This window comes from Chrysemys picta, chromosome 1 (assembly GCF_011386835.1).
Source record: "Chrysemys picta bellii isolate R12L10 chromosome 1, ASM1138683v2, whole genome shotgun sequence".
NCBI classification, from domain to species: Eukaryota; Metazoa; Chordata; order Testudines; family Emydidae; genus Chrysemys; species Chrysemys picta.
The window spans coordinates 337,689,063-337,716,206 of record NC_088791.1 but is presented as its reverse complement, the minus strand read 5'-3'; the positions used below and the strand labels follow the sequence as shown (position 1 = coordinate 337,716,206).

At 43.6% G+C, this 27,144-nt stretch overlaps 1 protein-coding gene across 12 annotated transcripts in view; it reads right to left on the bottom strand.

Annotated features, from left to right (window-relative positions):
* The window catches only part of TENM4 (teneurin transmembrane protein 4), a 763,612-nt gene that overhangs the window by 114,857 nt on the left and 621,611 nt on the right, over positions 1-27,144 (bottom strand). For all 12 annotated transcript variants that reach the window (XM_065595842.1, XM_065595866.1, XM_065595862.1 and 9 more), the window contains 2 exons: positions 24,917-25,102; positions 11,763-11,909 (listed from right to left, as the gene is read on the bottom strand). In XM_065595842.1, the coding sequence (XP_065451914.1) occupies positions 11,763-11,909; positions 24,917-25,102 (333 nt within the window). The remainder of the gene's footprint in view (positions 1-11,762; positions 11,910-24,916; positions 25,103-27,144) is intronic.

Below are 27,144 nucleotides of genomic sequence, written 5' to 3'. Positions count from 1 at the left end.
GTCGGTACTTATCTCTCTCTCTATAACTCCTTCCAAATTGTCATGACAATGCACCAGCTCACACACAAAATCTGCCCATCTGCCTTGTCTCATGATGAATGATGATAATGACAAAAGTACTAACTATATTTTAGCTGCCCATCAAAAGAAACAGATGATTGGGCTAGTAGGATTTTGCAAGGTTGAATCTCAGTTGGAATCTGAGACACAGTTTAAAAAATAAAGAACGGTGTAGCTCTAATATGTCTATCTATATCTAGCTTTTTAAAAAAAAAACAAAAAAACCCCACCCCATTACTGTAGAGATTACAGCTTCAAGTGAGATGACACCTTGTCATTTGCTCCCACACATTAATAATGTTTTCTAAGGCTGCAGACACTGTAGTGAGAGGCTGGCAAACCTGCTGTACCATACCTTTTCATTACCCTGTCTTTATTTCAGACATGAGAGCTGCAGTTTGGGATTTGAAATTGTAAGATGGCAAGGAATTTCTGTCTTCACAGAAAGCTGCAGATGTGCGTTTGAGGAGCAGATACACAGGAGAATATCTCGCAGATGCAGGAATGCTGGGAACCAGGCTACAGATTAGCCTTTCTCCTAATACTTTTCAGTCTTGTGTTTTCTAAGTTGGGTATAACTACACCAAAGGACCTTGTCACTGACATCTTATAGCCCTTAAGTTCCCTGTGAGTTGAACGCAGATTTAGCTACTCATCTCTCATTGGCTTTAATGGAAGCTATAGTGCTAAACTTCTTTCAGCTTGGAAAATGTAGGGACTGCTTGTGTCTGAGACATCCCAAAAACCTGCAAGAGTTAAAGTACAAACCAGATAATAAATAACGATGTTCAGCCACCCATCCAAGTATCTTTTTCGTTTGTTTTTTACTGTAAAAAAGCCCATCAGTTATCAATGTGGTGTCTTTCAGTGAACGGTAAGAAGAAATAAATGATGTTGCATACAGCTGTGTCTTCTCACATCCTGTGAGCTCTTACTTTCCCTGTCAAAGTCGTAAGGATAAAGTGACATTTATGAAGAGCCCTCCCAACAAAGCAAGTTGCTCAGGGAGCTACACAGATGAATAAAAACAAATTAAAATGCAATAAAAGCCACGCGCCGATAATCCAAGAGATGAAAACAAGTGAAGGGGTGCAGTATGAAAAGAGAGGCAAAGAGAATCGGGGAAGAAGGTATTGACAAGGCCAGATGGGTCCAAACCATGAGGCATGTGTTGTTGTTGAAAGGTTACCATCAGGTAATTAAAGTTGTAGCCTGTGGAGATTGTGACACCAACATTTTTCTACCACGTCCACTACGTGGTGCATCCCTTGGGGGAACAGCTTCAAAAATAATCACAAGATTCCTCACTTGACTCTCTAGCTTCAATGAATCCCTTCAACTAGGGGCAGACACGAAGGAGGACATTGCCAGAGGGACAATCTGCTCAGCAGCATGACTTCTGCTTTCCTGGCACCGAGAAAGAGGCCGCTCCAAAGCATCCAGCTGGCGTTGTTCTGAGACTTTAAGGCCAGAACAGACCGTGACAATCATCTAGCCCGATGGTCTGAATAACACAGGCCAGATAATTTCACCCAGTGATTCCTGCATTAAGCCCAATTAATTTGCGCTTGAGCTACAATACATCTTTTAGAAAGCCATCCAGGATTGTTTTAAAGACTTCAATTGATGGAGGATCTACCTTGTTGGGAAGCTGTTCTGAAGGGTTACTTGGACCATACACTCTTTGGGGGCAGGGACCATCTTTTTATTGTCTTTATGCAGCACCTAGCACAATGAATGGGGGCTCAATACAAGTAATAAGAAGAAGAACAATCAACTTCACTATTAAACACGTGTGCCCTATTTCCAGTTTGAGTCTGTCTAGCTTCAACTTCCAGCCATACTGGTTTTAGCTATTCAGTGCAAACTTTCATCGAAGGGAGAACCGGGACTTACCAATAAAGATACACAGGACCCTGCATTAATTAGGCCACCAAGCTACTACTGTCTAGAAACGAGACAGGTTACAAAGAAGGGAGTGCTCCCCTCAGTGCCTCACCAGCACGCTGGGGTGACACTTAAACCCATGTGTCTGCATACACCTCTTTTTCCATCGCACCCCAATGAGTCTTTACCCTGGGTGAGAGTGAGGGAGTATGCATAAAAAGGGGCATGGACTCTGCAGAGCAAGATTTCTCAAAATGACAAGTGATTCTGGGTGCCTCAGTGATGGGATGCCAAACCCGAGACCCCTGAAACAGGTTAGATTTTCAGGTGTTGGTGGCTCAGCACTTTCTAAAAGTGAGGCCCCTTTAAAGTGTCACAAACTGGGCACCCATAAATCGAGGTGCCCAAAATCATAAGTCACTTTTGAAAGTCTAGGTCACCATGTTCAATGCGGATGACTATGCTAACCCTATTCCTTATTTGCATCCCTGGGATAGCTTCCAGGTTAGCTGGAACACAGCCACCTTGCTTTCTCTACCTGTTCACCATGCGAAGTCTTACAGAATCAAGGCCACAAGTAATTTGCTTTAAAAAAATGTTTTGGGTGGTTTATAACAACAACATGGAGTTCCCAGTCTGGACACCGACCTCCTGGTGGCTAGCTGGACGGAGCACTTGCATATGCATGACAGGGGAGAATCCTGGATTTTGATGCCCTGCCCTTCCCTCCTAAGCATTCTGGAAGGGTTAGGCTGTTGAGCAAACAGAGATGCTTTGTGACTATACAACATCGCCTGTGAGCTTCCCTGTCTGGACTCTAATTTCTCTCAAAGCCCTCCTTGCTGAGATGGGATTAAGAGCCAGAGGCGCAAAGCTGGTCATTAACTTCTAGGAAATGATCTGTGTGTTGGGCATTATTGCTTACAGGGAGAGGCAAACTTCAATTTATTTCTCAACTTTGATGAAATAAGTGTGAAGTATTTTTTCCCCAGTACTAAAAATACGGGTCACATTCACACCCACAAGTGCATCGCAGGGGAATTCATTTCAAGCAACAGTGGGCCTCCTCTTCTTGAATTCTTTCGGTCACCTCAGTGTTTTCCGGCTGTAAAGTGCTCCCAGGAGCAGCAGGACTCTGCTTCCCCTTTCAAGCCTCATGCAGCCTAGTGATTCATTTCCAAGATTCTCCGCTTCAGCATTCACCGCCAGGATCAGAGTTTTATACAGAGGTAAAGGGCTGGTTTTGAGAGACTGCTTCTGCAGTAAACAAGATCAGCTGAGAGCTAATAAAATTTCAAATTAGTTGTGACTTTTCATGGCCCCAGAATTGTGTTGGGTGATTTAATGGGCAGCGTCTTAGCTCGCCAGGATTGAATAATGGAGCATTTCTACAGAGTTATGGATGCTGCAACAAAAATCCGTCATGCTAACATCAACAAGCAGAATGCAAATAACCTTCAGCTAGACGTGTTGTTATGTGTTTAAACAAACTATGATGGGTGCTGCATGTGGCTACTGTGATGGAACATACGGGCCATGGAAGAGGACAGAACAGTATCTACATGGACTGAATATTTTGGAGCATGACTCCTCTAATACTAGCCAGCAACCATAAAAACAGAGTCTTTCATGCTGAAAGAGGATACAAGTTCCTGATGAACCCTGATATTGGAAGAATACACATGATAAATTCAAGGCGCCTTCCTGCTCCCACTGAAGACAATGGAAATTTTGCCGCAGACCTTCAATGGGAACAGTGCCTAAGAAAAACCTTTTGTAACATACTAAGCAACAAAAATCTGTTAGCCTTTCTAATGCAGTAAGGAGCATTTCCTTTGCCTGTACAAGAGTAAGAGGCACTCCTGTCTGTCCGTCACTCCATAGAATGACAACATGACATTATCTGTTGCAATGATAATTATTTGCCCTGTAATGTTTTCAGATTTATTACTTGGACAGCAAAGAGATGGAGATTTTAACAGATGCACATCTGCGGCCAGAGTAAACACAGCTGATTATTCTTGCTGCTTCACAGCTTCATAAATTTTATGACCAGAAGGGACCATTATGATCACATAGTCTGACCTCTTGAACAGCACAGGCCAAAGAAATTCACCCCTGTGCAGAGGGCCAGCAAAAAGCTTATACCTATGGGACTTAAGCAGCCAATAGGCTTTCTGCTGGAGCTCTGTGCAGAGCTGAATTTCACCTACAAGCACTAGTCAGTGTACACGTTGCAGCATCTGGTCCTATCCTAAAATGATCTTGCAAAAACGGTGAGGAGTCAAAGGAAAACTCAACACAAATGTAACAGAATGATGGACAGGGGGCCATTCCTTCCTCAGCAACCACCTCATCTTATTATTGTAACCTTTGTCCTTCCCCTCCCTCCCCATCTGCCCTATTTTTATTTTGTTTGTTTATGTCCTAAGTTAGAGTCTACACTCTTTGAGAACAGGACTAAGTCTTTACTTCCTTCTTTGAAATGCCCAGTACACATGTATGGGCTCAAAAGAATAATCAATCATTATTTGTATTATAGAATAAGAACATAAGAACGGCCATACTGGGTCAGACCAAAGGTCCATCTAGCCCAGTATCCTGTCTTCTGACAGTGGCCAATGCCAGGTGCCCCAGAGGGAATGAACAGAACAGGTAATCATCAAGTGATCCATGCCCTGCTGCCCACTCATAGCCTCTGGCAAACAGAGCCTAGGGACACCATCAGCATCTAGAATCTATGAAACAGCAAGAATAATAAGCTGTGTTAACTCCCTCCAGATGTACCTCTTTCAGAGGATCAGAGCTCCACTGTGGTAGGTGCTGTACAGGCAGGTTATTAAAAAGACAACCCCTACTCCAGAGAGCTCACACGCTTGCTTATCACAGCACATGAATGAGACAGTGAAGTGGGATGGAAGGGGGAGGAAGGTTAACCGTAAATATTTGTTGCCCCAGTTGCTCTAACTGCCTATAATATGAAGATAATAATGGGGGTCACCCTGTCTATCTATCCTTATCCTCTGATTTCCTCTTTGCGATGAAAGTGGTGGTGGTGGTGGTGGTGGTGGTGAGGTCATGTGAACATGGGATCTCTCCGTTTCTTCAACTGAGGCTTGTCTAGAGAAGGTGCACCCCTTCCTTTGCCTCGTTCTGCATCGCTACAGTGTCATTCTGCCTTCTTTCTGAGGTAGAGACAAGTGCTCTTCTATGAATCTGCCAGCAAGAGGCATTTTGGTAAGACCCAGCCATCCGATGTGAAGTGAGACAACCAAGGTCACTCCTAGATCGCCAATTCCCTGGCTTCAACACAGTGGCTAGGGAGATGGCTCAGTGACATCCATTTCTGAGTCTCCTGATGTATGGCTCCACCTCACACTCGCACATTCCCCAAGATGACTGCCTAGCGCAAATGCTGCACAACGGCTGCTGTCCCACCCACCAGAGAGTCATGGGAGAAATGAACCCCCTGAAAATATGAACTAGTGATTCTGCTCTTTTACTGGAGGGACTAAGAGCCCTCCTTAAAGACAAAAAGAAAAGCCAATAATTTATAACAAATCACAGTGTAACAGCTGTTAGAGCTTTTCAGGGAAAGCTTGCCGTTTCCTCCTCTCTTTAGCAGTTTGCGGTTCTTCCAAGATGACCCTGTTGTCTGATTGGATGTGTTCGTGATGATAAATGTTAATTTATGAGGGCTGTTTTCCCAGGTGCGTTCAGATCTTAATACTTCCCTTAGCCTTTGTAAATTTAGCTAGCACATTACTGTATCATTTTTATGGGATCAGGGAATTGGAAAGTTCCCCTACCATGTCCAGGAGACAATATTCTTGTGCTATAAAAGCCTTGCATGCATTACGTAAATGTTCTAAACAGCATGCAGGAAACAAAAAATCTGAAATCACTAAGCACTGCAAAGCACCCATCACTTTGTCCACAGCCAACAAATTTGTTTTGGGATTCCGTCAGTTTCTTTATACTTTCTTTTACAATCCTGCCATTATTTTCCCTTCTGGCCTTACATACTGCAAAAGTACATTTAGCTCTCATACTAGCTCTCCAAAGAGAAGACTTTCATCCTCAAAGTAAAGCAGGGAGGATGGTAAAAAAAGGTGCCAGATTCCTCCTGGTGGAAGAGCGTAAAGCACCTCAGTTCCCTTCTTCTGATCATTACATACTCTTCAGCCTGCCAAGGGGCTTCCACACCCTCTGAAGGGGGCAAACAAAGTGATCAACGGAGGAAGCTGGCCTAGCTCTGAAGTTGGTGGACTGTGGTGAAGTCAATACAACAATGTATATTGCTGAGACCCTGGCCCTAGAATTTACATCTGAGGGGGGAAGAGTGTTGGTGCATCAACTTTGGTATCTTGTGCCAGCAATGGCTCATTCCAGATGCCTCAGAGAAAGGCGAAAATGCAAAATGCAACAGCTCAATTGTTTGGTGCACTGCAGTTTAAAAAAGGAGAGAATCTTGTGCTGCTAGAGGGGGTTGGAGGAAAGGGAGGCAGGATTGTGTTTTCATGCTGCGAGCTCTTGGGCAAGAACTAGTTGAGTATGGAATTGCCCTTGGAAAAACAAAGAGGAGGTCCTGTGTACTTTGGAACTCTGCATTCTTACTTGGCTACACTGTGCTAGGGTCTCATGAATAAGACATAAACTGAGGAAAGAGGAATTGCTGCAGAAGAGTTGCTGTGTGGTGCTTTTTTCACTTCTCCAGAGAAAAATACCATGCTGATATGGCAGCCCCACTGATATGGAGAAGGCATTTGAGAAAAGAAGGTTGGCAGGCTGCTTCTGTGTGCTAAACCCTGGGATGGGCCAGGGTTACTTTAGTTGAAGAAGGATACTTTTAAAATGACCTGCAGATTCCATAATCTCTACGGAGTCCCTTTCAGATCTGTTTAAACTGAGATCCCACGCTAGTGTGCTTGGGACTTATGCAGGAGGTTCAGACACATTTATCTCTCATTCATATGAAGATTGAGACATAATATTATAAATAAGGTGTTATATTTACAGAATGTTCTTCGTCCCCCTTCTGCATTTTAAGTGTGCTACACTGGAATCACTTGGTCCACCATTCTCTGGATGAGAACGCAATAGCTATTTAACACCCCACAGCCAGGCTGCATAATACTTTAAAACAAAGAAAAATTCTGTATGCAACTGAAACTGTAAGGGGAATGCCAGTAGGAAGATATAATCATCGAAGTAGAAATTAGGAAAGGAGAACAGGGAATAACAGCTCCTTGCCAAAAGTATTATGGGATCTTTAATGACCGTAAGTGGTCAGGACCTTGATTTTACCTCTTTCTTAACTGCATCTAATTGTCCCTTACTGGGAAACTGGTTAAATATTGACTCAAAAGACAGCCACTTTCCAGATAACCGGCACCTCTACTTGCAGACCCTAGAATCCTCCCTTCCCAGGTACTGACCTAGCTTCCTCAGATAAATTCAGGACCAGTGATGAATCCCTCAACCCAAAGTTAACATGTGAATTGGACAGAAACTTTTGGCAAAAAGGAGATTTCTAGCTTAATATTGATAGTTCTCCTAAGAACTCAGGGCACTGGAAGATGCTTAGACAATAAAATTGCTCAACTAGCCAAATATTTCTAAAGCTCCAGCTGTTAATACAGAGTGATTCGTGCAGGGGGAAAGCTCCCCCAAAATAGATTGCTGATGCAGGTTTGCTCATATGCAGCATGTCTGTGAGTTGGATGGGATATTCCCCCAGACTCGATCCCTGACAGAGGTGATTGCTGGTAGGAAATCTATTTTCCGGGAAGGTAATGGTCCCTATATTCTCCCTTAAGGCTCAAGGTTTTACGAGGGCCTTCAAATCAACTTCCAGGTCCTATCATGGGGCAATTAGTTTCCTTGGCTACTTTAAGGCTTCCAGGTCTGCACTGTTATAAGCATGCAGAGCTGCCAGTGTCCGCACTCCTGATATAGAGTGGTTATGTAACACAGAACAATGGCAAGAGAGTCATTCTAGGATTTTCCTCTCTGTGCACATTTTAGAAAACTTCTGCAGTTTGCTGTAATAAATTTTGTGACTCCTTGGGTGCAGCCTGCAAAACCCTTGTAACCTTAACTGCTCTGGATTGTTAAAGGTGATTCATTTTCTGCTGTTTTCCCTGTAATGACCCTGGAATAAATACCAGCTCCGGTGTAAAACCTGATGCAATGCCACTGAAATGTAACTGAAAGCAGGATTAGACCCACTGTGTTAAAACAGTACTGCCTGGCCAGCCCAATGACACATTTTTCTTGGGATTTTTCCTGGCAATATCATTGTTCTAAATGGGACAAAGATTCTCTTTCACTGAGACCATCTCTTATTCCTGCCATAGCTTGTCACTGCTTCTCTGCGGCCAAACAGCCTTCCCCTTTACTGAAGAGTTTCTGTTACCTGTCTCCCATGGAGTCCGATTTCCCCAGGACCTGAAGACTTTTTTTTAACTCCAGCTCCCATTACAGTAAGGAATTTCCAGTGGCAGTGTTCTGCACTGTACCACTGCATTAGAACCAGCTGAATGGTGAACTCGGGCAGAGTGAAACGCCACTTACTGTGAACAGGAGTCAATGCATATCACAATTCTTGTATGAGAAACTTCTGCATACACAGAAGCTGTTCTGGGAACAAAGGGCCAGATTTAACAAACAAACAAAAATTTAGATGCCTAATTCCCATTGATTTCAATGGGAGTTAGGCACAAAATACCTTCAAAAATATGACCCAAACTGACTCTTGGTTTAAACACATGCACAGATGAATATTTAAAGGCTAGACTGAAATTAGCCCTCTACTGGCATGTGAGGAAAGGTGGAAATAAACCACTCTAGTCCTCGCACCCCAAGAGAACATAAGAACAGCCATAGTGGGTCAGACCAATAGTCCACCTAGCACAGTATCCTGTCTTACGACAGTGGCCAATGCCAGGTGCTTCAGAGGGAATAAACAGAACAGGCAATTATTGAGTGATCCATCCCGTCATCCATTCCCAATTTCTGGCAATTAGAGGCTAGGGACACCCAGAGCATGGGTTTGCATCCCTGACCAGCTTGGTTAATAGCCATAGATGGACCTCTGACCAGCTTGGTTAATAGCCATAGATGGACCTATCCTCCAGGAACTTATCTAATTCTTTTTTGAACCCCGTTATAGTTTTGGCCTTCACAACATCCCCTGGCAATGAGTTCCACAGGTTGACTGTGTGTTGTGTGAAGTACTACTTCATTTTGTTTGTTTTAAACCTGCTGCCTATTAATTTAATTGGGTGACCCCTGGTTTTTGTGTTACGTGAAGGGGTAAATAACACTTCCTTATTCGCTTTCTCCATACCATTCATGATAATATAGACCTCTATCATATCCCCACTTAGTCACCTCTTTTCCAAGCTGAAAAGTCCCAGTCTTTTTAATCTCGCCTCATGTGGAAGTTGTTCCATACTCCTAATCATTTTTGTTGTCCTTCTTTGTAGGACAAATTCTTTCCAATTCTAATATATCTTTTTTGAGATGGGGCAACCAGATCTGCATGCAGTATTCAGGGTGTGAGTGTACCATGGATTCATATAGTGGCATTATGATATTTTCTGTCTTATCTATCCCTGTCCTAATGGTTCTTAACATTCTGTTTGCTTTTTTGACTGCTGCGTCACGAGTGGATGTTTTCAGAGAACTATCCACCAATGACTCCAAGATCTTTTTCTTGAGAGGTAACAGCTAATTTAGACCCCATCCTTTTATATGTATAATTGGGATTATGTTTTCCAATGTGCATTACTTTGCATTTATCAACACTGCATTTCATCTGCCATTTTATTACCCAGTTTTGTGAGGTCCCTTTGTAACTCTTCGCAGTCTGCTTTGGACTTAACTATCTCAAGTAGTTTTTTACAGTCTGCAAATTTTGCTATCTCACTGTTTTACCCTTTTCCCCAGATCATTTATGAGCACTAATGCTATCCTTCCTGTAGGAGACAGGGCTCTGGCACCCCTACACTCTGGGTGCCAATGCATTGTGCTTCCTGAAAGGGTGAAGCAGGGGCCACTCTCGCCCATGCTCCTTCAGTGGGGGTCAATGTGATTGAGGCACAATCCCCCTGGGAGATCCCACAGGGGTGGTGCAGGTCTCACTGCCGCTGATAGGGACTGCAGCTCGACAAGCCGTTAGCATGAGCGACTGAACATCTTTTCCCAGTTATCTTGCTGTACAGAGCAGAAGCTGATTTTTCAAGTAACAGGTTTAAAGATCATAGGTCAGATCGATCACTCTGGCTGCTTTGCACCATCCCAGCAATGCAGCAGGCAAGCTGGCAGATCTAGCCCCGAGGATCCCCCTGCATGGAGCCACTGTCATATTGTCTATGCCATCCTCCCTCTCGGCTCTTGGTGCAGGGGGTGTCTTCAAGCTAGTGCTATCCAGCTGTCCCCAGGATGAGGGATGGCACTTATCACAGGATAAACACAGCACTCACCTTTTGCTTCTCCAGTCTACATCTGTTGCCTTGTTGGCTGACAAGGTAATCAACAGTTCCTTTGAAATGGATAACCCAATGAGTCACCACATAAGAAGTGAACACCTCAGACCATGGAATCTCTGACTACATCCCCACAGAGCCAGAGTCTGATCACGCTCTTTTTGATGTTATGTTTATAGGCTCCATTTGCTTTGGGCTGGATTACCTCTGAGATTTTTTTGCCCTCTCTCCAAGAAACGACAATTTTTTTCCACAGAAGCTAGGATTATGCTTGGATATATTTACCATATTTTTACACATGTGGTGTGGCGAACTTTATTGGTGCCTTGTGTCAGCTGTAAATAGAAAGAACTAATACAGTGGTATTTGGTTTCATCTGAGGGAATAAGCGGGCTTTGTTCTACAGCTTGTACTCTTTGTATGGGGCACTGGGTTCCCCCCCCCCCCACATCTTTCTAAGGGGACAATTTGGTCCATTTACCATGCCAGATGTAAAAGGCATTTTAAATATTTGATCAGAAGCCTGGTCCCTGTGAAGTCTATAATCACAGGGTTGGCCTTTTTTAAAAAAAACTGTACTGTTCTTGTTAATACGATAAAACAAGACACGTGCAAAACGCAGTCTGCATTTCACAGTCTGGGTCCTGGCCCGGACTGTGGTTAACAGAGCTTTTTGCTGAGTGACAACAAAACAAATTATGCAGTCTCCCTTATGCCTCAAATTTAATATCTCATCTCCAGCCCTCTAATTCAAACCTTCACACTGTTCCAAGGTTTCCTTTGTAATGAGATAACTCTGAACATTAACGCTGCATTACGCTGAGCTATTATTCTCATGCCTGACTCATTATGTATAGAACTGGAATCAATAAAATGTGGACAGAGAGGGACTGGGTGGTTTGGGGATCAGCTAGTTAAGCCTCTAGGTTGCGGCTTCACATCCATCCCAGGTGAGTAAGGACCCTTGGTGGCAGTCTCCGGAGAGAGGCCGGGTTTCAAACAGACAGGGAAACTCACCCCTCTGTGTCATGGCTCAGGCACAAAGGTGGAGTGGGGTGGAGGGAAGCCTGCACTGCCACTGACTGTGCTGTGCCTATTGTGAGGATAAACAAACCTCAGACCCCTGCACCGAATTAATTCAATTTAAATTAATATAAAATATGGCAGAATTAGTCTGGCAAAGTTCACTCTCCATTCTCCATCAGCTGTCAAGAACAAGGATCTTCTGCACCCTAGAGTCCCCCCAGCTGGCTCTCGGCCTTGCTAAGAGAAGCAGTGTAAGGCTCTGTGACGCCTGATAAATCGCATGCACTTTCGTCCTACCTCCATCGTTGTCTTTTCCATCGCCGCATGCTGTCTCCATGGAAGTATCACAGCCCGCTCCTCTCCAGCCCAGCTGGCAGACACAGTGCCAGCCATTCATGTCCAGAGTGCATCTGCCATTGCCATTACACAGTCCAGGGCAACCCTCTGCAAGGCAAACAATCACACATTCTAATGCACTGGAAGGTGTTAGGAGGACTAGGGACATAGAAAGACAACCTGGAAACGTGGCTGGGGAACCTCTTAAAACAGCTTTTTTCTTTGCCTTCTACCTATCTCTCCTCTCCCATTTCTAAGGTTTCCTGCTTCTTTTGCCATCCAGAATCAATGGGGACTGTAGAATAAGAGAAGGGCATTACATTCATTGTACTTCAAGCTTTGGTGACTACAACTCATGGCTCCCCACCTCTGCCGCAATGATGGATTTCTGGGGTGGGGATGCAGTCTGCTTTCCTGATTCTCTTGCAACACATGCAGCAATCCACCCTACACTTTGGGTTGCCTTGCAAGAGCAGGGCTTGGAGTAACCCAAACTCCATGGCGGGTTAGAGTTCTCAGCACCGCCTGGGAGGCAGTGGGCTCTGGAAGGTACAGCCACGAATCTCAGTCTGGCAAGCTGGCACAGTGACTTGGCTTATCTGTCTGTGAAGAGAGACTACATGATTGTGAGTTGTAGTATGAAGAGTTTATCAACATGACTTTGGGATGATTGCATTGTTCCCAAGAGGCAGGGCCATGAGTGAGTTATATAAGTCATCCCATACAAGTACTGGTAAACATTCCTACAACACCATGCCCTCATGTACTCTGCACAGGTTCCAGAAGCGCCATTTCAATTTGTAAGATCTGTTTTATAGAAATTTAAACACTTTTACTGAAATAATTTTTTCTATCCATCTGCTTTCAAAGGCAGTTGCCTTACTTTGCATGGGTCCAATTGAACAAGCACCAGAGGAAGCCAGGAAAACTCTTTAAAAAGGACCTTTTTATCTTTACACACACTCACACACACACACAGTATGTCACTCCTCTAAAGTAAGAGAGTGAGTGTGTGTGTATGTGTGTGTGTTATTATAGGCAGAACTGGCAGCTCTGTCTAATGTCAAGGCTACTTGACATGTCCCATTATATAGCCCTGTCTTCAGCAGCTTGTAACTTTGCCAAACTTTAGACATTTGAGCTGAAATTTTCCATGCCCAATGTCTGTCTCTGACTGATTATTTTTTAAGTTTCAGCTAAAAAGGTTCAGCAATTTCCAAGAACAAGATTAGCAACAAAATATGTTGTTTGCCCACGTTAAAAAAAATCTTACTATAGTCTCATTGACAAACTCTAGTGTCCCCATGCTTTGGAGCACTGACTTGAAATTTGGCAGGTGGTCATCCTGGTGTCAGAGCTGTGGATGTTGCCGTCACCATGAATATCTGCTCAAATTTGTCCAAGTTATAAGGCTCTAACAACCCGCCCCCCCACACATTCTGCACATGCTCAGTAAAGTCCAGCAGCTAAATTTTTCAGAGATTCTGCCTCACTGAGCATGCTCCATCCCCCTCACAGCTGCTATGTGTCAACTGGACTCCACATGCTGCATCCACCCACAGCAACTGCACATGCTCCATCCTAAGGGTGGAGAGGCAGAATAAGAATTTCCCTGCAGAAGGGGAGGGACCAGCGCCAGAGGATTGTGTGTGTGTGTGTGTTAAAAGTGTCATAGAAAACTCTATGGGGAAATTAATAATTCTGTATTCAGTGCAGGGCTTGGATCCTGCACAGTAAACAACAAATGGGCCCACGCACTGGACGACGAGGATAAAAAGAAACAGTGAATAACTGCTCATTCAGTGAGCACAGTCTATCCTGTGCACTGAACGAGGCAGGGGTCCTGAAGAAAAAACGTGATTATGTAATTAAACCTTAATTCTGTCATTTCCTCACTTTTGAGAGCTTGACTTTGCAACCTTAACATTCTTTTAACCATCTTTTGGATGTAATTTCCTACATGTTTATATAGATATAAAACCTATTTTACATCAACTTGAATGGATTTTCATGGCTCCCACTGAACCTTGTTCAGTTGAATCCAAGGAAACCATGACAAGTGGCTTGGAAAGAAGATGGATAGAAAAACTCACCCCAGTAAAGTGTGTGTATGTGTGTGATATACACAATGTCAGTACTCTAACGTATAGTATCTTGGGCCCTTCCAGGGCCAGGAGCAAGTGCTAATTCCATTGGGAAGCTGGGAATCTCCCTTTCCCAGTGGGATAAAGCTCCTCTTCCTAACCCTGCCAAACTGTAAGATTTCAGACACTAAGGTTGCGATGTTTTAACATACCGAAATGGGAGTGGAAGAGTGAATCCTCTCCATCCTGGGACACAGGTCAGGAGGGGAAATTTAGGGGTGAAGGAAGAAACACTTGTCTCTCAGTTTGGCTTAAAAAAACCCAACTCAGGGTTGCCGGGACTCAGAAATCTGGAATGTTGGACTAGCACCCAGAGGAGATGGAGAGGGCAGGCAAGGTGCATAATAAATTCTATTTATTATGTGTCTCTGCAGGGTATGACGTGGCTATGGTCACCACACCATGGATATGATACCCACAGAATTATGCATTCCACAATAGCCCTGCACAGTAAAGAATGCTAAGAAATGACAACACAAGTGAACCTTTCTGGGGGAGGGATAGCTCAGTGGTTTGAGCATTGGCCTGCTAAATCGCAACCTTAGTGTCTGAAATCTTACAGTTTGGCAGGGTTAGGAAGAGGAGCTTTATCCCACTGGGAAAGGGAGATTCCCAGCTTCCCAATGGAACATTAGCACTTGCTCCTGGCCCTGGAAGGGCCCAAGATACTATACATTAGAGTACTGACATTGTGTATATCACACACATACACACACAACCCAGGGTTGTGAGTTCAATCCTTGAGGGGGCCATTTAGGGATCTGGGGCAAAAATCTGTTTGGGGATTGGTCCTGCTTTGAGCAGGGGGTTGGACTAGATGATCTCCTGAGGTCCCTTCCAACCCTGATATTCTATGATAAAACCTACGTACTAAAACCACAAGATAATCTGGTGTTTGAGAAGCACTTCCGACTATCAACAGTGCTGGAATATACATATGCTGTATGCTCCCCTCAGATCCAGGCCACCGTGTTTTGCGTGATCTCTGCTGGTTGGTGCTTTTGCCTGCTAGTTTTTATTAACTGAAGTTTGGGCGGGAGAGGGAATTTAAAAAATGAACGGGGATTTAGAAAAAAAAAACATTTAAGGACCTATTTCTGCTGTCCCTAAATCTGTAGAGATCTCACTGGAGACAATGGGAGCTTTACTGAGTCGGTAGTGCAAGACTGGGCCCTATGTGGGTTTCTAATTGAAACCACTTGCAGATGTTGCTATAAAAACTGGTCTTAAGAGAAAAGGGGAGGCAGCTTTGCCCATCCATGGGGACTTCAAGCATACCATGCAAAAAGCAGCCTAGACCAGGAGTACACTGGAAAAAAAGAGACTTGTTTCAACTAGACAAAAATGAATGTCATACTATCACAGGGACGTTCACCAGAACTAGCGAGAGATTACTCTGCCATTTTAAGATTGGTAGCCAGAATAACATCTTGTTAATGATCTGAAAAATTAAGGCCCCCCTAATTAGGCTCAATTATAAACTAAGTGTAGTTGGGACTTCCTTGAAGTTAAGCCTCATTGCCATATAAAATTGGGCTTAAGGGATAAGACTTACTCAGGTTTGATCGTCAAGTAGCGCCAGGAGAATTAATTTATTCTCTTCTTTGTCTTTCCCCTATCAAACTGCAAAAAAGGCACTGATGCACCTCCTGATGTGTCTCACCAGACCTGGTGGAGTTCTGAATCCAGGTGGCTGCAGCTGGATGCAACTCCGAGGAATGCAACCAGTAGTTGCAAACAAGAACAATAACTTTAAAGTTATCTAGAAAAGTTCTGTGTGCTCCAAGGGAAAGCAAAGTATTAACAGATCTTTCCATACAATGGGAACACAGTAAAATGTTTTGAAAACCACTTAACCAATGGGCCAGCAGAGTGATCCTACTAAGAGAGGGATGAAGGAGCCCAAAATCAGACGGTTCCTAGTATATTAAGGCTTAATCTTGTCTCACTCATACTAATCTCACTCACTCACCCATACTAATTGGGCAAGTACGGCAAGTAGGATTCGGCAAATGACTGCACCGGGAGCTGTGAATTCAGCACTTCTCAAACTTGGGTGCATAGAGTTATGCATCAAAATAAGTGAACTGATTTTCAGAAGACCTGAACCCTCAACAAAATTCACTGACTTCAAAGGGAGATGTGGATGTGCAGCACCTTTGAATATCAGACCATTTACTTAGGGGCCTTCCTATGGATTTAGGTGATTTTTCGGATCAGAGTTATTCACCAGTAACCAGATCTGAATTATCCTGAGCGATATTATCTGTTCCAGTGTCATTTAGGATATAGGGAAACTCTCTCAAACAAGGAGAAACTTCCAAACAGAATGAACTTTTAAGGGAGACCACTATCAATTTTGAACTTTAGTCTGGAGGGCCCAGTGCCAGTGATAAGATGAACTGATTTCAGTACAGCCCTTTGTTAGTGAAGAGCTTCTTGGTTTTAACCATGTTGAAGTTTGCTCCTGAAATTTGCTCTCCCCCTTTGAAACAAGAGGAGGCCTAGTCTAGAGTCTTGACTGACTCACTGGTTTACATTAAAACAGTAGGAAAGCCAGCAGTCAATCCTATTCAACCTCAATAAGCCAGGACTGCTGGGGAGGGATTTCAACTAGAAACATGTTAATAATTAAGAAAGCCAAAATGGCATGAGAAACGTAATTCTGAAAATTGCACACGGTGCATTTAGCCAAGTAAAAATCATGTACGTTGAAAGATTCAGCTATTGCTAATCCTTCCAAAGGAGGGAATGCAATGTAAATGGCAAGCAAATGGTTTATTCATAATATGTTGCTTAACCCGTTCCTAACTGCAAAAATCAGTAAATACAACATGCCTTTATTCCTAGCAATCAGAATCAGTCAAAAGACTGTCCAGAGCAAGAGGGTATATTTGTAGAAGACATTTTAAAAAATGGGATAGTGCGGGGAGCTACTCATTACCTCAGGTCCCTGAATCTCAAGGAGAGAGGCTCTGCACAGGGCCGGCTCCAGGCACCAGCTTAACAAGCAGGTGCTTGGGGCGGCACGTCCCTCACTCCCTCTAGGAGCAAAGGACCTGCCGCTGAACTGCTGCCGCCGATCGCAGCTTTTTTTTTTTTTTTCCAATTGCCACCGCCGATCACGATCGCGGCTTTTTTTTTTTTTTTTTTTTGCTTGGGGCGGCAGAAATGCTGGAGCCAGCCCTGGCTCTGCAAGATGATTTTTCTTCTTCTGTTACCCCTTGGTTCTTATCTGCTACCCTTTGATCCAATCTTCTCCAGTGCAAATGGAGATGAAAGGAAGAAATCCTGAGAGTTTTTGAAATGCAAAGCACTGACATGTACAACATTAGCAAGAGGTTCTGATCACACCTAGTGCTGACCTATATATTCTTTTAAGAATGCCACCACTGCTACTCCATAAAGAAAGACAAGGATCTAACAAAGACCCCCTATTTTTTTTAGTTTAAAGCAAGTCAATAGTGTTTCATTGACCCTTGCAATTAGAGAAAATTAACTGCCACTGAACAGATAGTCAATCTAAAGCCATAGAGTCAGGAACAGACACTGCTCATTGGTGCTGCTCTCTCACGAAAGGACTAATCAGTTGTTGAAACCATTGACATTTCCTTATCATTAATATGTGGCTGGCCACTCAGAGACTTTCCCTATTTGTGGTTCTACTTGAACATGCACTTTAATATCAAATGAAGCAGGAAACAGACACCAGGTCATAAATTCATCTGGAGAAGTGCAGCTGTCAGGACCACCATGTTTCTTGTCAGAAACTTAAAGCCTAAAGACAGACCCTTCATTTTAACCATTCACCGGACCACAATTTTGGCATGTTTGTCCTTCTCCATGAACCTCTAATGGTTGGTTACCATTTCTGATTGCTCACAACCGTAAAGGATCTTGAAGTCTAAATTTAGTGGTAGAAAGAGCGTCCCTTGAGCTGTTTTTTTTTTTAATGGCAAACTGACTGTTCTGTGTGGTATCAGCAGCCACCTAGAAGGACATTTGTGTCCAACTCAATCACATTTACTGTCCGTTTGTTATACTTATCTGGGAAATGTTCGTTGTCTCGACATCTTATATAGTTATTGCACATTTTGGGACTGCAGTCAATATTTCTAATTAAAAGTCAATTTGGCTGCTACAGCTACAATTTCATAAATTAAATCAGATAATGAATTGCAGCTCTGAGATAGGAACAACTGAGTGTTTTGAATATGGAAATTTGGTGTGAAAAACAATTGCACTGGTTTCCTAACAGTGTCACTCTGTTTTCTTCTGATTGACACCAAGATGAGATCAGAATCAGGCCCCAGACTTGTTTTACCAATACAAATAGGCATGTAGGGCCAGATATTCAGCTGGTGTAAATCAATACAACTCCATTAACTTCAATGGAATTTTACTGATTTACACAACTGGAGGATCTGGTCCAAAGACCATAGCATTTTCATATAAAGAAAAATATCTCCCCTTAAGCACCCCAGGAAGATTTCTCACCTAAAGACCTCATACAGAAAACACACTCACCTGCTTGTTACCATATGGATCATATACATTTAATAAAACAAACGCTGCGTAGCGCACCTGCTGTATTGCAGACATGTTTTTTTTCCTCCTGACTTTGATTACCTGGCTGGGTGGGGTGGGGATGAGAGATGTTGTGGAGGGGAGGGAGAGAGGAAGGGTACACTGATATAATGTTAACATGAGATCACAGCATCTACAAAGGATGACGCTCCAGACACATTTCCTACCGAAATGACCGGAACGTTCACCCTTCCAGGTATTAACGAAAGATTTGTGACAATGAGTAAAAGATGCAACCTCAAGACAGTGCATATTTTTAAAAAAAACACAAAGACAACAGGAAAAAAGAGGAAGGAAGACCATACCTTTCACTACCTTATCCAGATAGTGAGCTTGGGAGATAAAAGACAGGACATTTAAGGTAGGATTGAATAAGTGCAGTACAGCTTACTATGAGATTGTGCAGGTGCAAAGAAAGGCACAGGAAAGTTTGCTATGATATTAAAAGAAAAAACTTTTATTGTGGGGAGAGGAGAAGGAAGGAAAGGGTGGAACAAAACTATTCTCAATCAAAGAACTGAGGAAGGCTGTGTTCAATCATCCATTTAGTCTGGTTGCAGGGATTCAATAAGCTCAGCAAGAGAAACAGGAAGGTAAAAATAAATGGCAGAACATTGTAAGGTTCTGATCGCTTGCAACAACCCACCTCTGCGATAGGAAAAACAGTGTCTTTCCAAAATTCTTCCACCTTGCCTAACAGTATCACATTTTCTTAACAAAGATGCCTTGTTCCCCTGTGGCCCTATTGGAATTGGAAAGTCTTTTACTTTTGGATCTCCTTAACGATAACATATTGCATTTATACAGCCCAAGATTTTCACTTGCTTTCGAAAATGAAACTAACTTCACAACAGCTCTGCAAGGAAGGTAAGTGTTAATACACCCAATGTAAGGAGAGATAAAGTGAAGTACAGAGAGGTTGTGGAGGCATACAGGGCAGTCATGTGCCCAATTCTCATTGCAAGTCAACAGGAGTAGAGTGCCTTTGAAAACTGCTACCTAATCAGTCTGCCCAAGTTCACACAAGAAGTCAGTGGCAGACTAGAACACAGAAATCATGACTTGCAGCTCTTTGCTCTAGCCAGTAGACCACACTCCTTCTCTTAACATCAGTTGATCTCTGTTAACAAAGATGCTTGGGGGAATTTTCTGCTTTTCTCTCTTTTGCTCCCTCCCTCAAACCCTTTGCTCCCACAACTGTTGTTAAGTAAGAGCTGTTAAATGTTATTTCTCCAGTTCCAGCACTATTCCTAAGCTCCCTGTGATCTTGCTCTCAGAGGAGTCCTGGCACCCTAAGGGGGAGTGTCTCATTTCAGATCGGTTCATGGAGACCACCCAAGTAGAGGGTCACAAACCTTAAGCAGGATTCCCCCCCCCCCCGCTTTGAATCTAGAAACCTGTAAGTCTAATGGGTTAGTGGAAGCACAAGCCCACTTTTGAAAGTGAGCTAAGAGGGCCTTAATTCCCAGAGTTAGACACCAATGGACTGAGGTTCACAAATCACTCCTACATAGAAGGATTGAATACATGCAGCACAGCTTTGCTTACAAGCCCGGATAGCTGCAGAAGTCCAGGAATGGGCGATTCTGGTTTAAAAATTCAGAGCGGCCCAACATACAAAACCTTGGCCAAAGTTTTGCCTCACAGCTGAAATTTTCAGATGTGAAAATGTTTACAGGGGAAAAAAATGGAGGGAGTTGCCAGGCCAGCTACACCAATTATTTGCAGATGTTACCTTTTAACTTAGATGGCTTGAAGAACAATGCAGCCTCATACGAGAATATCCCGTATATGGCCCCAAACTTATGCCACACTAGTAGATTCAGACATAAATATTTCACCCTGAACGTATGTTGTTCCCATGCACGTGTCAGTGGATCAGCTGTGGCACTCCTTTGGAAAGGTGCAAAGGGACTCTGTACAACGGGCATGTAGAATGAGCTTAGGAAAGGAGCAATGGGTGCTCTAAATGTGGCCTGCTCCTGTTCTGCCTTTCACCTGAGTAAATCGGGTACAGCGTCAACGAAGTCACTGGAGTTAAAGTGGTCTAACATAAATGTAAGTGAGAGGGCAGCATGCAGCCCTTATGTGCTTAGCAAGTGGAGATAACATGAGTTTATGCCATAGTGATACTGACAAAGGCCGTGTCAGCCCTTGAAGCTGACCCATGTTTGGTATCCAATGTCAATTACAATTCCTCGCCTCATCCAGGGCCAACCTGTGTTTAAAGCTGATGCAGAAAGCGTTGGAACGAGGCATCAAACACACCTGTGCAGTGGGTGCTGACCATGGCTTGATCCTCTCCATGGAAAACACCACACTGTGTTCAGTCGTGAGCCTGGTTGTCAAACGCAGCTCAGTTTCTATGGCAGATAGGGCCAAACACTCTAGCTTGCTCAGACATCTGAACACCTAGAGTTCTGGTCGGACGGTAGCTTAGAACTTTTACCCCATAGAGAACAGAATCCTGGCTTAATGTGTCTTGTTTGGAGTCCAGCTGCTCAAGTAGAAACTGAGAGGCACTGATTACAGCCCAGACTATTCAGAGTGTGTGTGATTATTTATGCAAAGGCATTGATGAAAACCTATCCTAAAGGATAGATTTCTAAAAATCAGGAGTTTCTCTAAGTAAGACAAAACAAGGCCTGATTGTCTCATAAGCAGCCGCCCATGTTGGGAGGGATAACGTCTGTTTGTCTGTCTAGATACGTGTTGTGGCACCCATCACCATAAAATCTCACTGGTATGGAGGGATCATGCAGCATTCAGGTGGTCTCACCTGAATTACGGAGGGCAGCATGCCCTCTTCCCTCCCACACTGGCTGGTACAGAGAAGGGACCATCTCCCCAACAGCTGTGGAGAATCTAGAGCTGACTGTTCAGAGCCCACAAGGACTGTGTCTATACCGAACTCCAGTATAGGGGTGGCAACTGGGTGGGAGACTCCTTGTGCCTGCTCCTCCACGTAGGGTGACCAGATAGCAAGTGTGAAAAATCGGGACAGGGAGTGTGTGTGTGGGGGGGTTTAATAGGAGCCTATATAAGAAAAAAGACCCCCAAATCAGGACTGTCCCTATAAAATCGGGACATCTGGTCACCCTACGTGTGCATCTAGGAAGGGTAATACATAATCTGCACCAAAGCCTCCAGGATCATGTACTTGTAAACAGCGTCACAGAGGAATTCACAAAGAGGATGAAATTTGAGTCCCCTGTGTAAAGTCCAAGTTGCCAGGTAGAACCTTTCCCTTGCATCACAGAGGCAGGATGCAGAGCAATCATAACACTCAGGTACTATAGCCAATGGGTGTGGTTCATTATACCTATTATGCAAAGTTTGTGGCTAGGCTCCCATGGAGCCATGCAATTTCTGGACTCACCACCAACAACCTGGTCACACCGTGTAGTCCACTCATGGATCACCCCTAATCAATCTATAGAGTGGCCCAATGCAGAGCCAAGCTACAATTTGGCCCTTTGGAGGCAGGGGGAGGGATTTCACCTTTAAACTCAGGTTCTCCTAGAAAGCCCAGTGGTCTCTGTGGGTGGCAGATGAGTGGTGGAGCCCAATAAAACAAAATTCAATTGTTGCTACTTTACTTGGGCCAAAGGAAATGTTCTAACGTAGTGGAGACTCCACCAAGTGAGGGCTGCATTGTGTATGTTCCTTAGTTCCTGTTTTAAGAATTCAGAGTAAATAAATTAAGTAATTCTGCAGGATTTAAAGATCCCTGCAGTTATATAATCAACTTTATGTTCCACCCTCTTGCCTGAATGAAGGAAGGTTGCTGAATTAGGATGATGAACACAAGCTTCTGCATCAATTTCCTGGTTGGGAATTAACTGAGGTTACGCTAATGAAATCTCAGAACGTGAGCAATCAAGCTACTATACTTGGTAACGTAACTCTTTGTATGAGCAAACAAAATTAATCCACTGGGATCACAGTTCCCTGGTAGCATGAGAAAGTGCTTCCTATTCATTCCTTCCCAGTAAACGAGAAAATAAAAGGAATTCTTACTCTCATATGTGCTCAACAGGAAATGGAAGGAGAAACTTCCTTTACTTGTATCATCCATTTCTACCACTGTTACCTGCACACATGGCAATATTATTAAAGAATTACTTCAGCAATGGGGTTTAATGCTTCTCATTGCTAATGCAGGCTGGGCAACGACACAGACATATAAGGGATTACTGTCAACAGAACATGTTGCCATGCAGGGAAATTAAACAAGGACAAGGGGAATGCTTACCACACACTTAATGTAATTCCAAGTCAATGTCCTTTCATCTGTGCCAATATTACTAGCTTATTACTCCTTCACACGCCATTCAGTTTCCTTGGATATTTATGACTTTGTCAGATCTCCTTTATATTATACAATTACCAATGAATATTCGTAGGAAATATGGTTTACAGCTTCAGAGGCATGAGTGTATGTACAAATTTGTTGTTAAACCACAGTGTCTGGAGGGTAGGCGCGGGGAAGGAAACTGAATTACTTCTGCACTCAAAATAAGGGATGGTTCCTAAAGCCCAGACAGCACTGCAATGGGAATGTAGTACTGTATGAAAGTATAGTGGGTGCCATTAAAATCTCGATGCTTGCTGCATTGCGGTGTTTGCCTTTGCCATGATAATGTAGACTCCCTATTCTAAGAATGAGGAGTGCTGCAAACAATATGGTCACTTTAATTAGTGTGAAAGGTAAAACCCATTTGAAAGCAATCTTGGTATGTCAGCTGCAGATTGAAATATCACACACATTCTCTGTATCACTACGAAGAAATTTGTATTTTGTTTTTGAATCAGCATTAATAGAATGAGATCCATTGTATGAACTGGGTACTTTTGTGTATGAATACAGCCCAAATCAAATTGTCCTCTGGATTTAGGACATTTCCCTAAATGTAAGTATTTTCCCCAAGGATAATAATCCATCACCTCAAAGTCTACAGTTTGGTGAACCGAGTGCTGTAAATAGAACCATGAAACAATATTACACAACCATGGTTCCCCAATTAACACATGATTGCTTTCCTTTCAGTTTAAAGTCATTTGTGAGAGGGATTTTCACCCATTGTTAATGGGAAGAGCTGAAAGCTGTTAGGCACGTGGAAGAAAAACAGAATGTAATTTCTAATGAGTCGTGGGGAGTTTTTGAGTGCCAGACATTTTTCATTAGGGATGTTTGTGAAGACCATAATGTGGTAGAGGGACATTAGCCAGAACTGAGCCACAAACATGGTTTGTTGCATTATCCTATTGCTGGAATTAAAGTATTCGTGATTATGCTTCAGTTATTGACTATCTTTGCATGTGTGAATGGTGCCCAGGCTGATAACTTGGATGCTTAGCTATGTTGACAAATGAATTTAAGAATAACTGATAAAAAACAGAAGGCCAAATTCTGCACTTAGTGACACTAGTGTAAATCTGGAGTGACTCCTTGGGCGTCAGCTGAGCTACGCCAGATCCACTCTGGTGTCACTGAGACCCATTCGTGAATTCTAAGTGTAGGCTGGATACTACTAATGTTAGTGCTCGTGTGACTTGGACAGGTTGTGTAGGCAACTCCACTGAACTGGGATCAAATGGGCGACGTGATATTCAGAGAGAAGAAAAGGCAAGGTGCAGCAGGGAATCAACTTAACTCAGATGAAGAGGCAGCGTAAATCTGAACCACATTATTACTGAGCACACAGATGTCTTAAGGCAGGGACAGTGCCACTTTCTATAATGTTAAGCACATTGATGGCACCTTATAAATAATAATGATCTGTGCGCCACAAGTTCAGAGCTTAAGGTAATGCCAGGTGCATTAGATGTACGAAGATGGTGAGAAAGAAAAGTGAGATGACTAGAGAGATAGTGAGGCAGAGAGAGAATTAGCAAGACAGCTTTGAAAATCAGAGAAACATTTTCTGAATATAATTCTCCGTGTCACTGATAAATTGTGCAAATAATGGAGTGAGTCAGGGTAACAGAAACTTAAAACAGGCTGCATGTTTCTGAATAAGCGGATATCACAGTACAGAGGAGTCTTGGAGGCCAATGAAAAGACCTTTTACAAGAGTCAGAAGTGGGGCATTTTCCGAAGCCTCTAGGTAAGGTTTGATAGCTTGTGTCTGAGAGATCAAACACTATATATGTATATTTCACCTCTGATAGTAAAAATATATATATCTAACCAGGTCATCACCAAATGAAAGGACATTTTGTCTTGTTCCCACATGAAAATGTATGATGTCAGAACTTGAAATCCAAGAACAAAGGTGCTCATGCTACACTAAGTCACATAGATTCAATTCAGCATGCTTCTTTTCTCCCCCATCCTCTTCCTGCTCCTCAATTATTCTTTTAAAAGTATTTTCCCCCTACCAATAGTGCAGTGCTCTCCGTTCCAGCCCGGGCTGCATTCACATTTGCCATCCCGACATGTCCCGTGCTCATTACACCGTGGGTGACACGCCCGCTGATCACAGGCTGCGCCCATCCATCCCTCCTCGCAGCGGCAGGTGCCTCCGACACAGAGGCCGTGTCCTCCGCAATCCGCTGCACAAATCTCTGTGGGAGAGGAGAAAAGAGAGGGGGCAGGGTGCGGGGGGAGAAATCCAGAATGTTATTGTTAACAAAGCAGCCACACTTCACTACCTCGCCTTACGGGGAATGAAAGGAATTCCTGCTGCTCATAACACTAATCCTTTCTGACAATAAGAATCTAATAAGTAGATTAGAAAAAAGAGACGGACATGGATTGCAGAGGTCTGCTGCGATTGATCCTCCTCTTTGCTTTCGAATTCTATCACACTCCACAAGCTTTTGTGCTGACCACATCCAAAGGGGAAGGCTCTTCCAACAGACGGAATAAAAGTCAAATTTAATTAAAAACTGGTTAAGTGTGAAAACAATGCACCGATAAATCACTGGTGATAAAGTTAAGTGCAGGCAAAGTCTATTTGCAGCTTGTTAGCCCATGATTCTGGGGCTGTGATTCATGAAATCACCTCTTTTATTTTTGGTTAACATTAATAAAGAACATTTTTATGTAGGTTTTCTCTGTGAGGGAAGCCAGGAGTCGGTTTTACCACTCCCTCATTAAAAATCCCCTTCCAGGCATTGAGGGGCCTATATTCTTATCTGATGAGATTTATGGTCTGCTGCTTGTGGGGCTGCTAGGAGTCCTCAACGTTCCCTGATGTCACTGGAAGCCGAGGATGCTCAATGCCTTGGCACTCGTCTCCTGGCAGGATCAGCCCCTGCAGGCCCTATCTGTAGACATATTAGGTGCCCACAGCAATCATAGACTCTGGTGAGACTTGGGGTGCTTGGCATCTCTGAAAATCTAGCCCTAAAATCCTAAAACCTGGCCCCTTTCACCCACATCTTATTTTATTATTGGTCTAGGGAAAAAGGGCTGGAGGGGGCCAGACATCCATGACACAGACGGTAAGTGCCTATTTCTGCTATTATCATCGGAGACTGGCTCACAGGAAAACAATCAAACAAACCCCAAAGTGGCATTACACAGCAGATGAAATTAAATGCATCCATTGCTGCTTCACCAGACTCTGGAATGGTCAACTGACTTCTTACCTTCGATCTGTGTAACACAAACCTAATGACACTCTCCCCCTTTCAAGGCACATGTGAGTTCAAATACCTTGACTTCTTCTCAGACTAATGACTCCCTCTACTCCCTGGCAGTTCTGTACAGTACATATGAATGGGGCTGAATCTGCCCAGCAGTTCAGTATTTAACACCCGCTTAGCTGCTGTCCATTTCAAGGGACACAAGACTCTCTGCTATTATCCTCACGGAGTGGAGAGGAAGGAGGGCATAGGGAGAGGGGACAGGAACATTTTCCCTTTCAGTGCGTCCGTGCAGAGCTGGGCAGAATTCTAGCCGAGTACTCGACAGGCAGGGCAGTGGCTAATGCACCAGTTAGCATGCCACAGCTGAGAGGGGAAGGATCAGCTTGCTCGGGGTGTCATGAGGCCCCCGCAACCCTAGGAATGTATGCTGCTAGCAGGCACTAGGAACCGTGCATGACACTCTCATGTTAAGGTGCAGTAAGGTGCACTACAGAGCACATTTCCTTCCCACCGCCCATGCCATCCTGTTCTGTCCCACCAGGGTGGCTAAGGAGCCCAGGATGGCTTCAATCTCTCCTCTTTTGTGTGCCTCAGTATATTAGGGGCAGGATCTAGCCCTAGACGTTTGTGGGTGAGGAAGGGGTTGGTATTATACGAGCCATTTGCTTCAGGTCACTGACTGCACATAAAACATTCAGGACTACTCAGCCTGCATTAACATCACACCTGACTGAAATTCAGCCTTATATAAGCTTGCCTTAGTCTTTTTCTAATTAATACTGCCAGTGACAGGGATCTTCAGACATACAGAGACTTTGAGGCACTTCTGCTATGCTTGGTGGGGCCGCTGTGTTCATTTTGATTTGGAGAGGGAGATTTGGCGTGTCCATAAAGCCAGCCAGCAGGGGTTTTATGACCTTACAATTAAATGGACCCTTTCCTTCAAGGCACTCAAAGATCTTTACAGAGAGTAATTACTGTAAGAAATAATAATACTTAGCCCTTGTAGAACA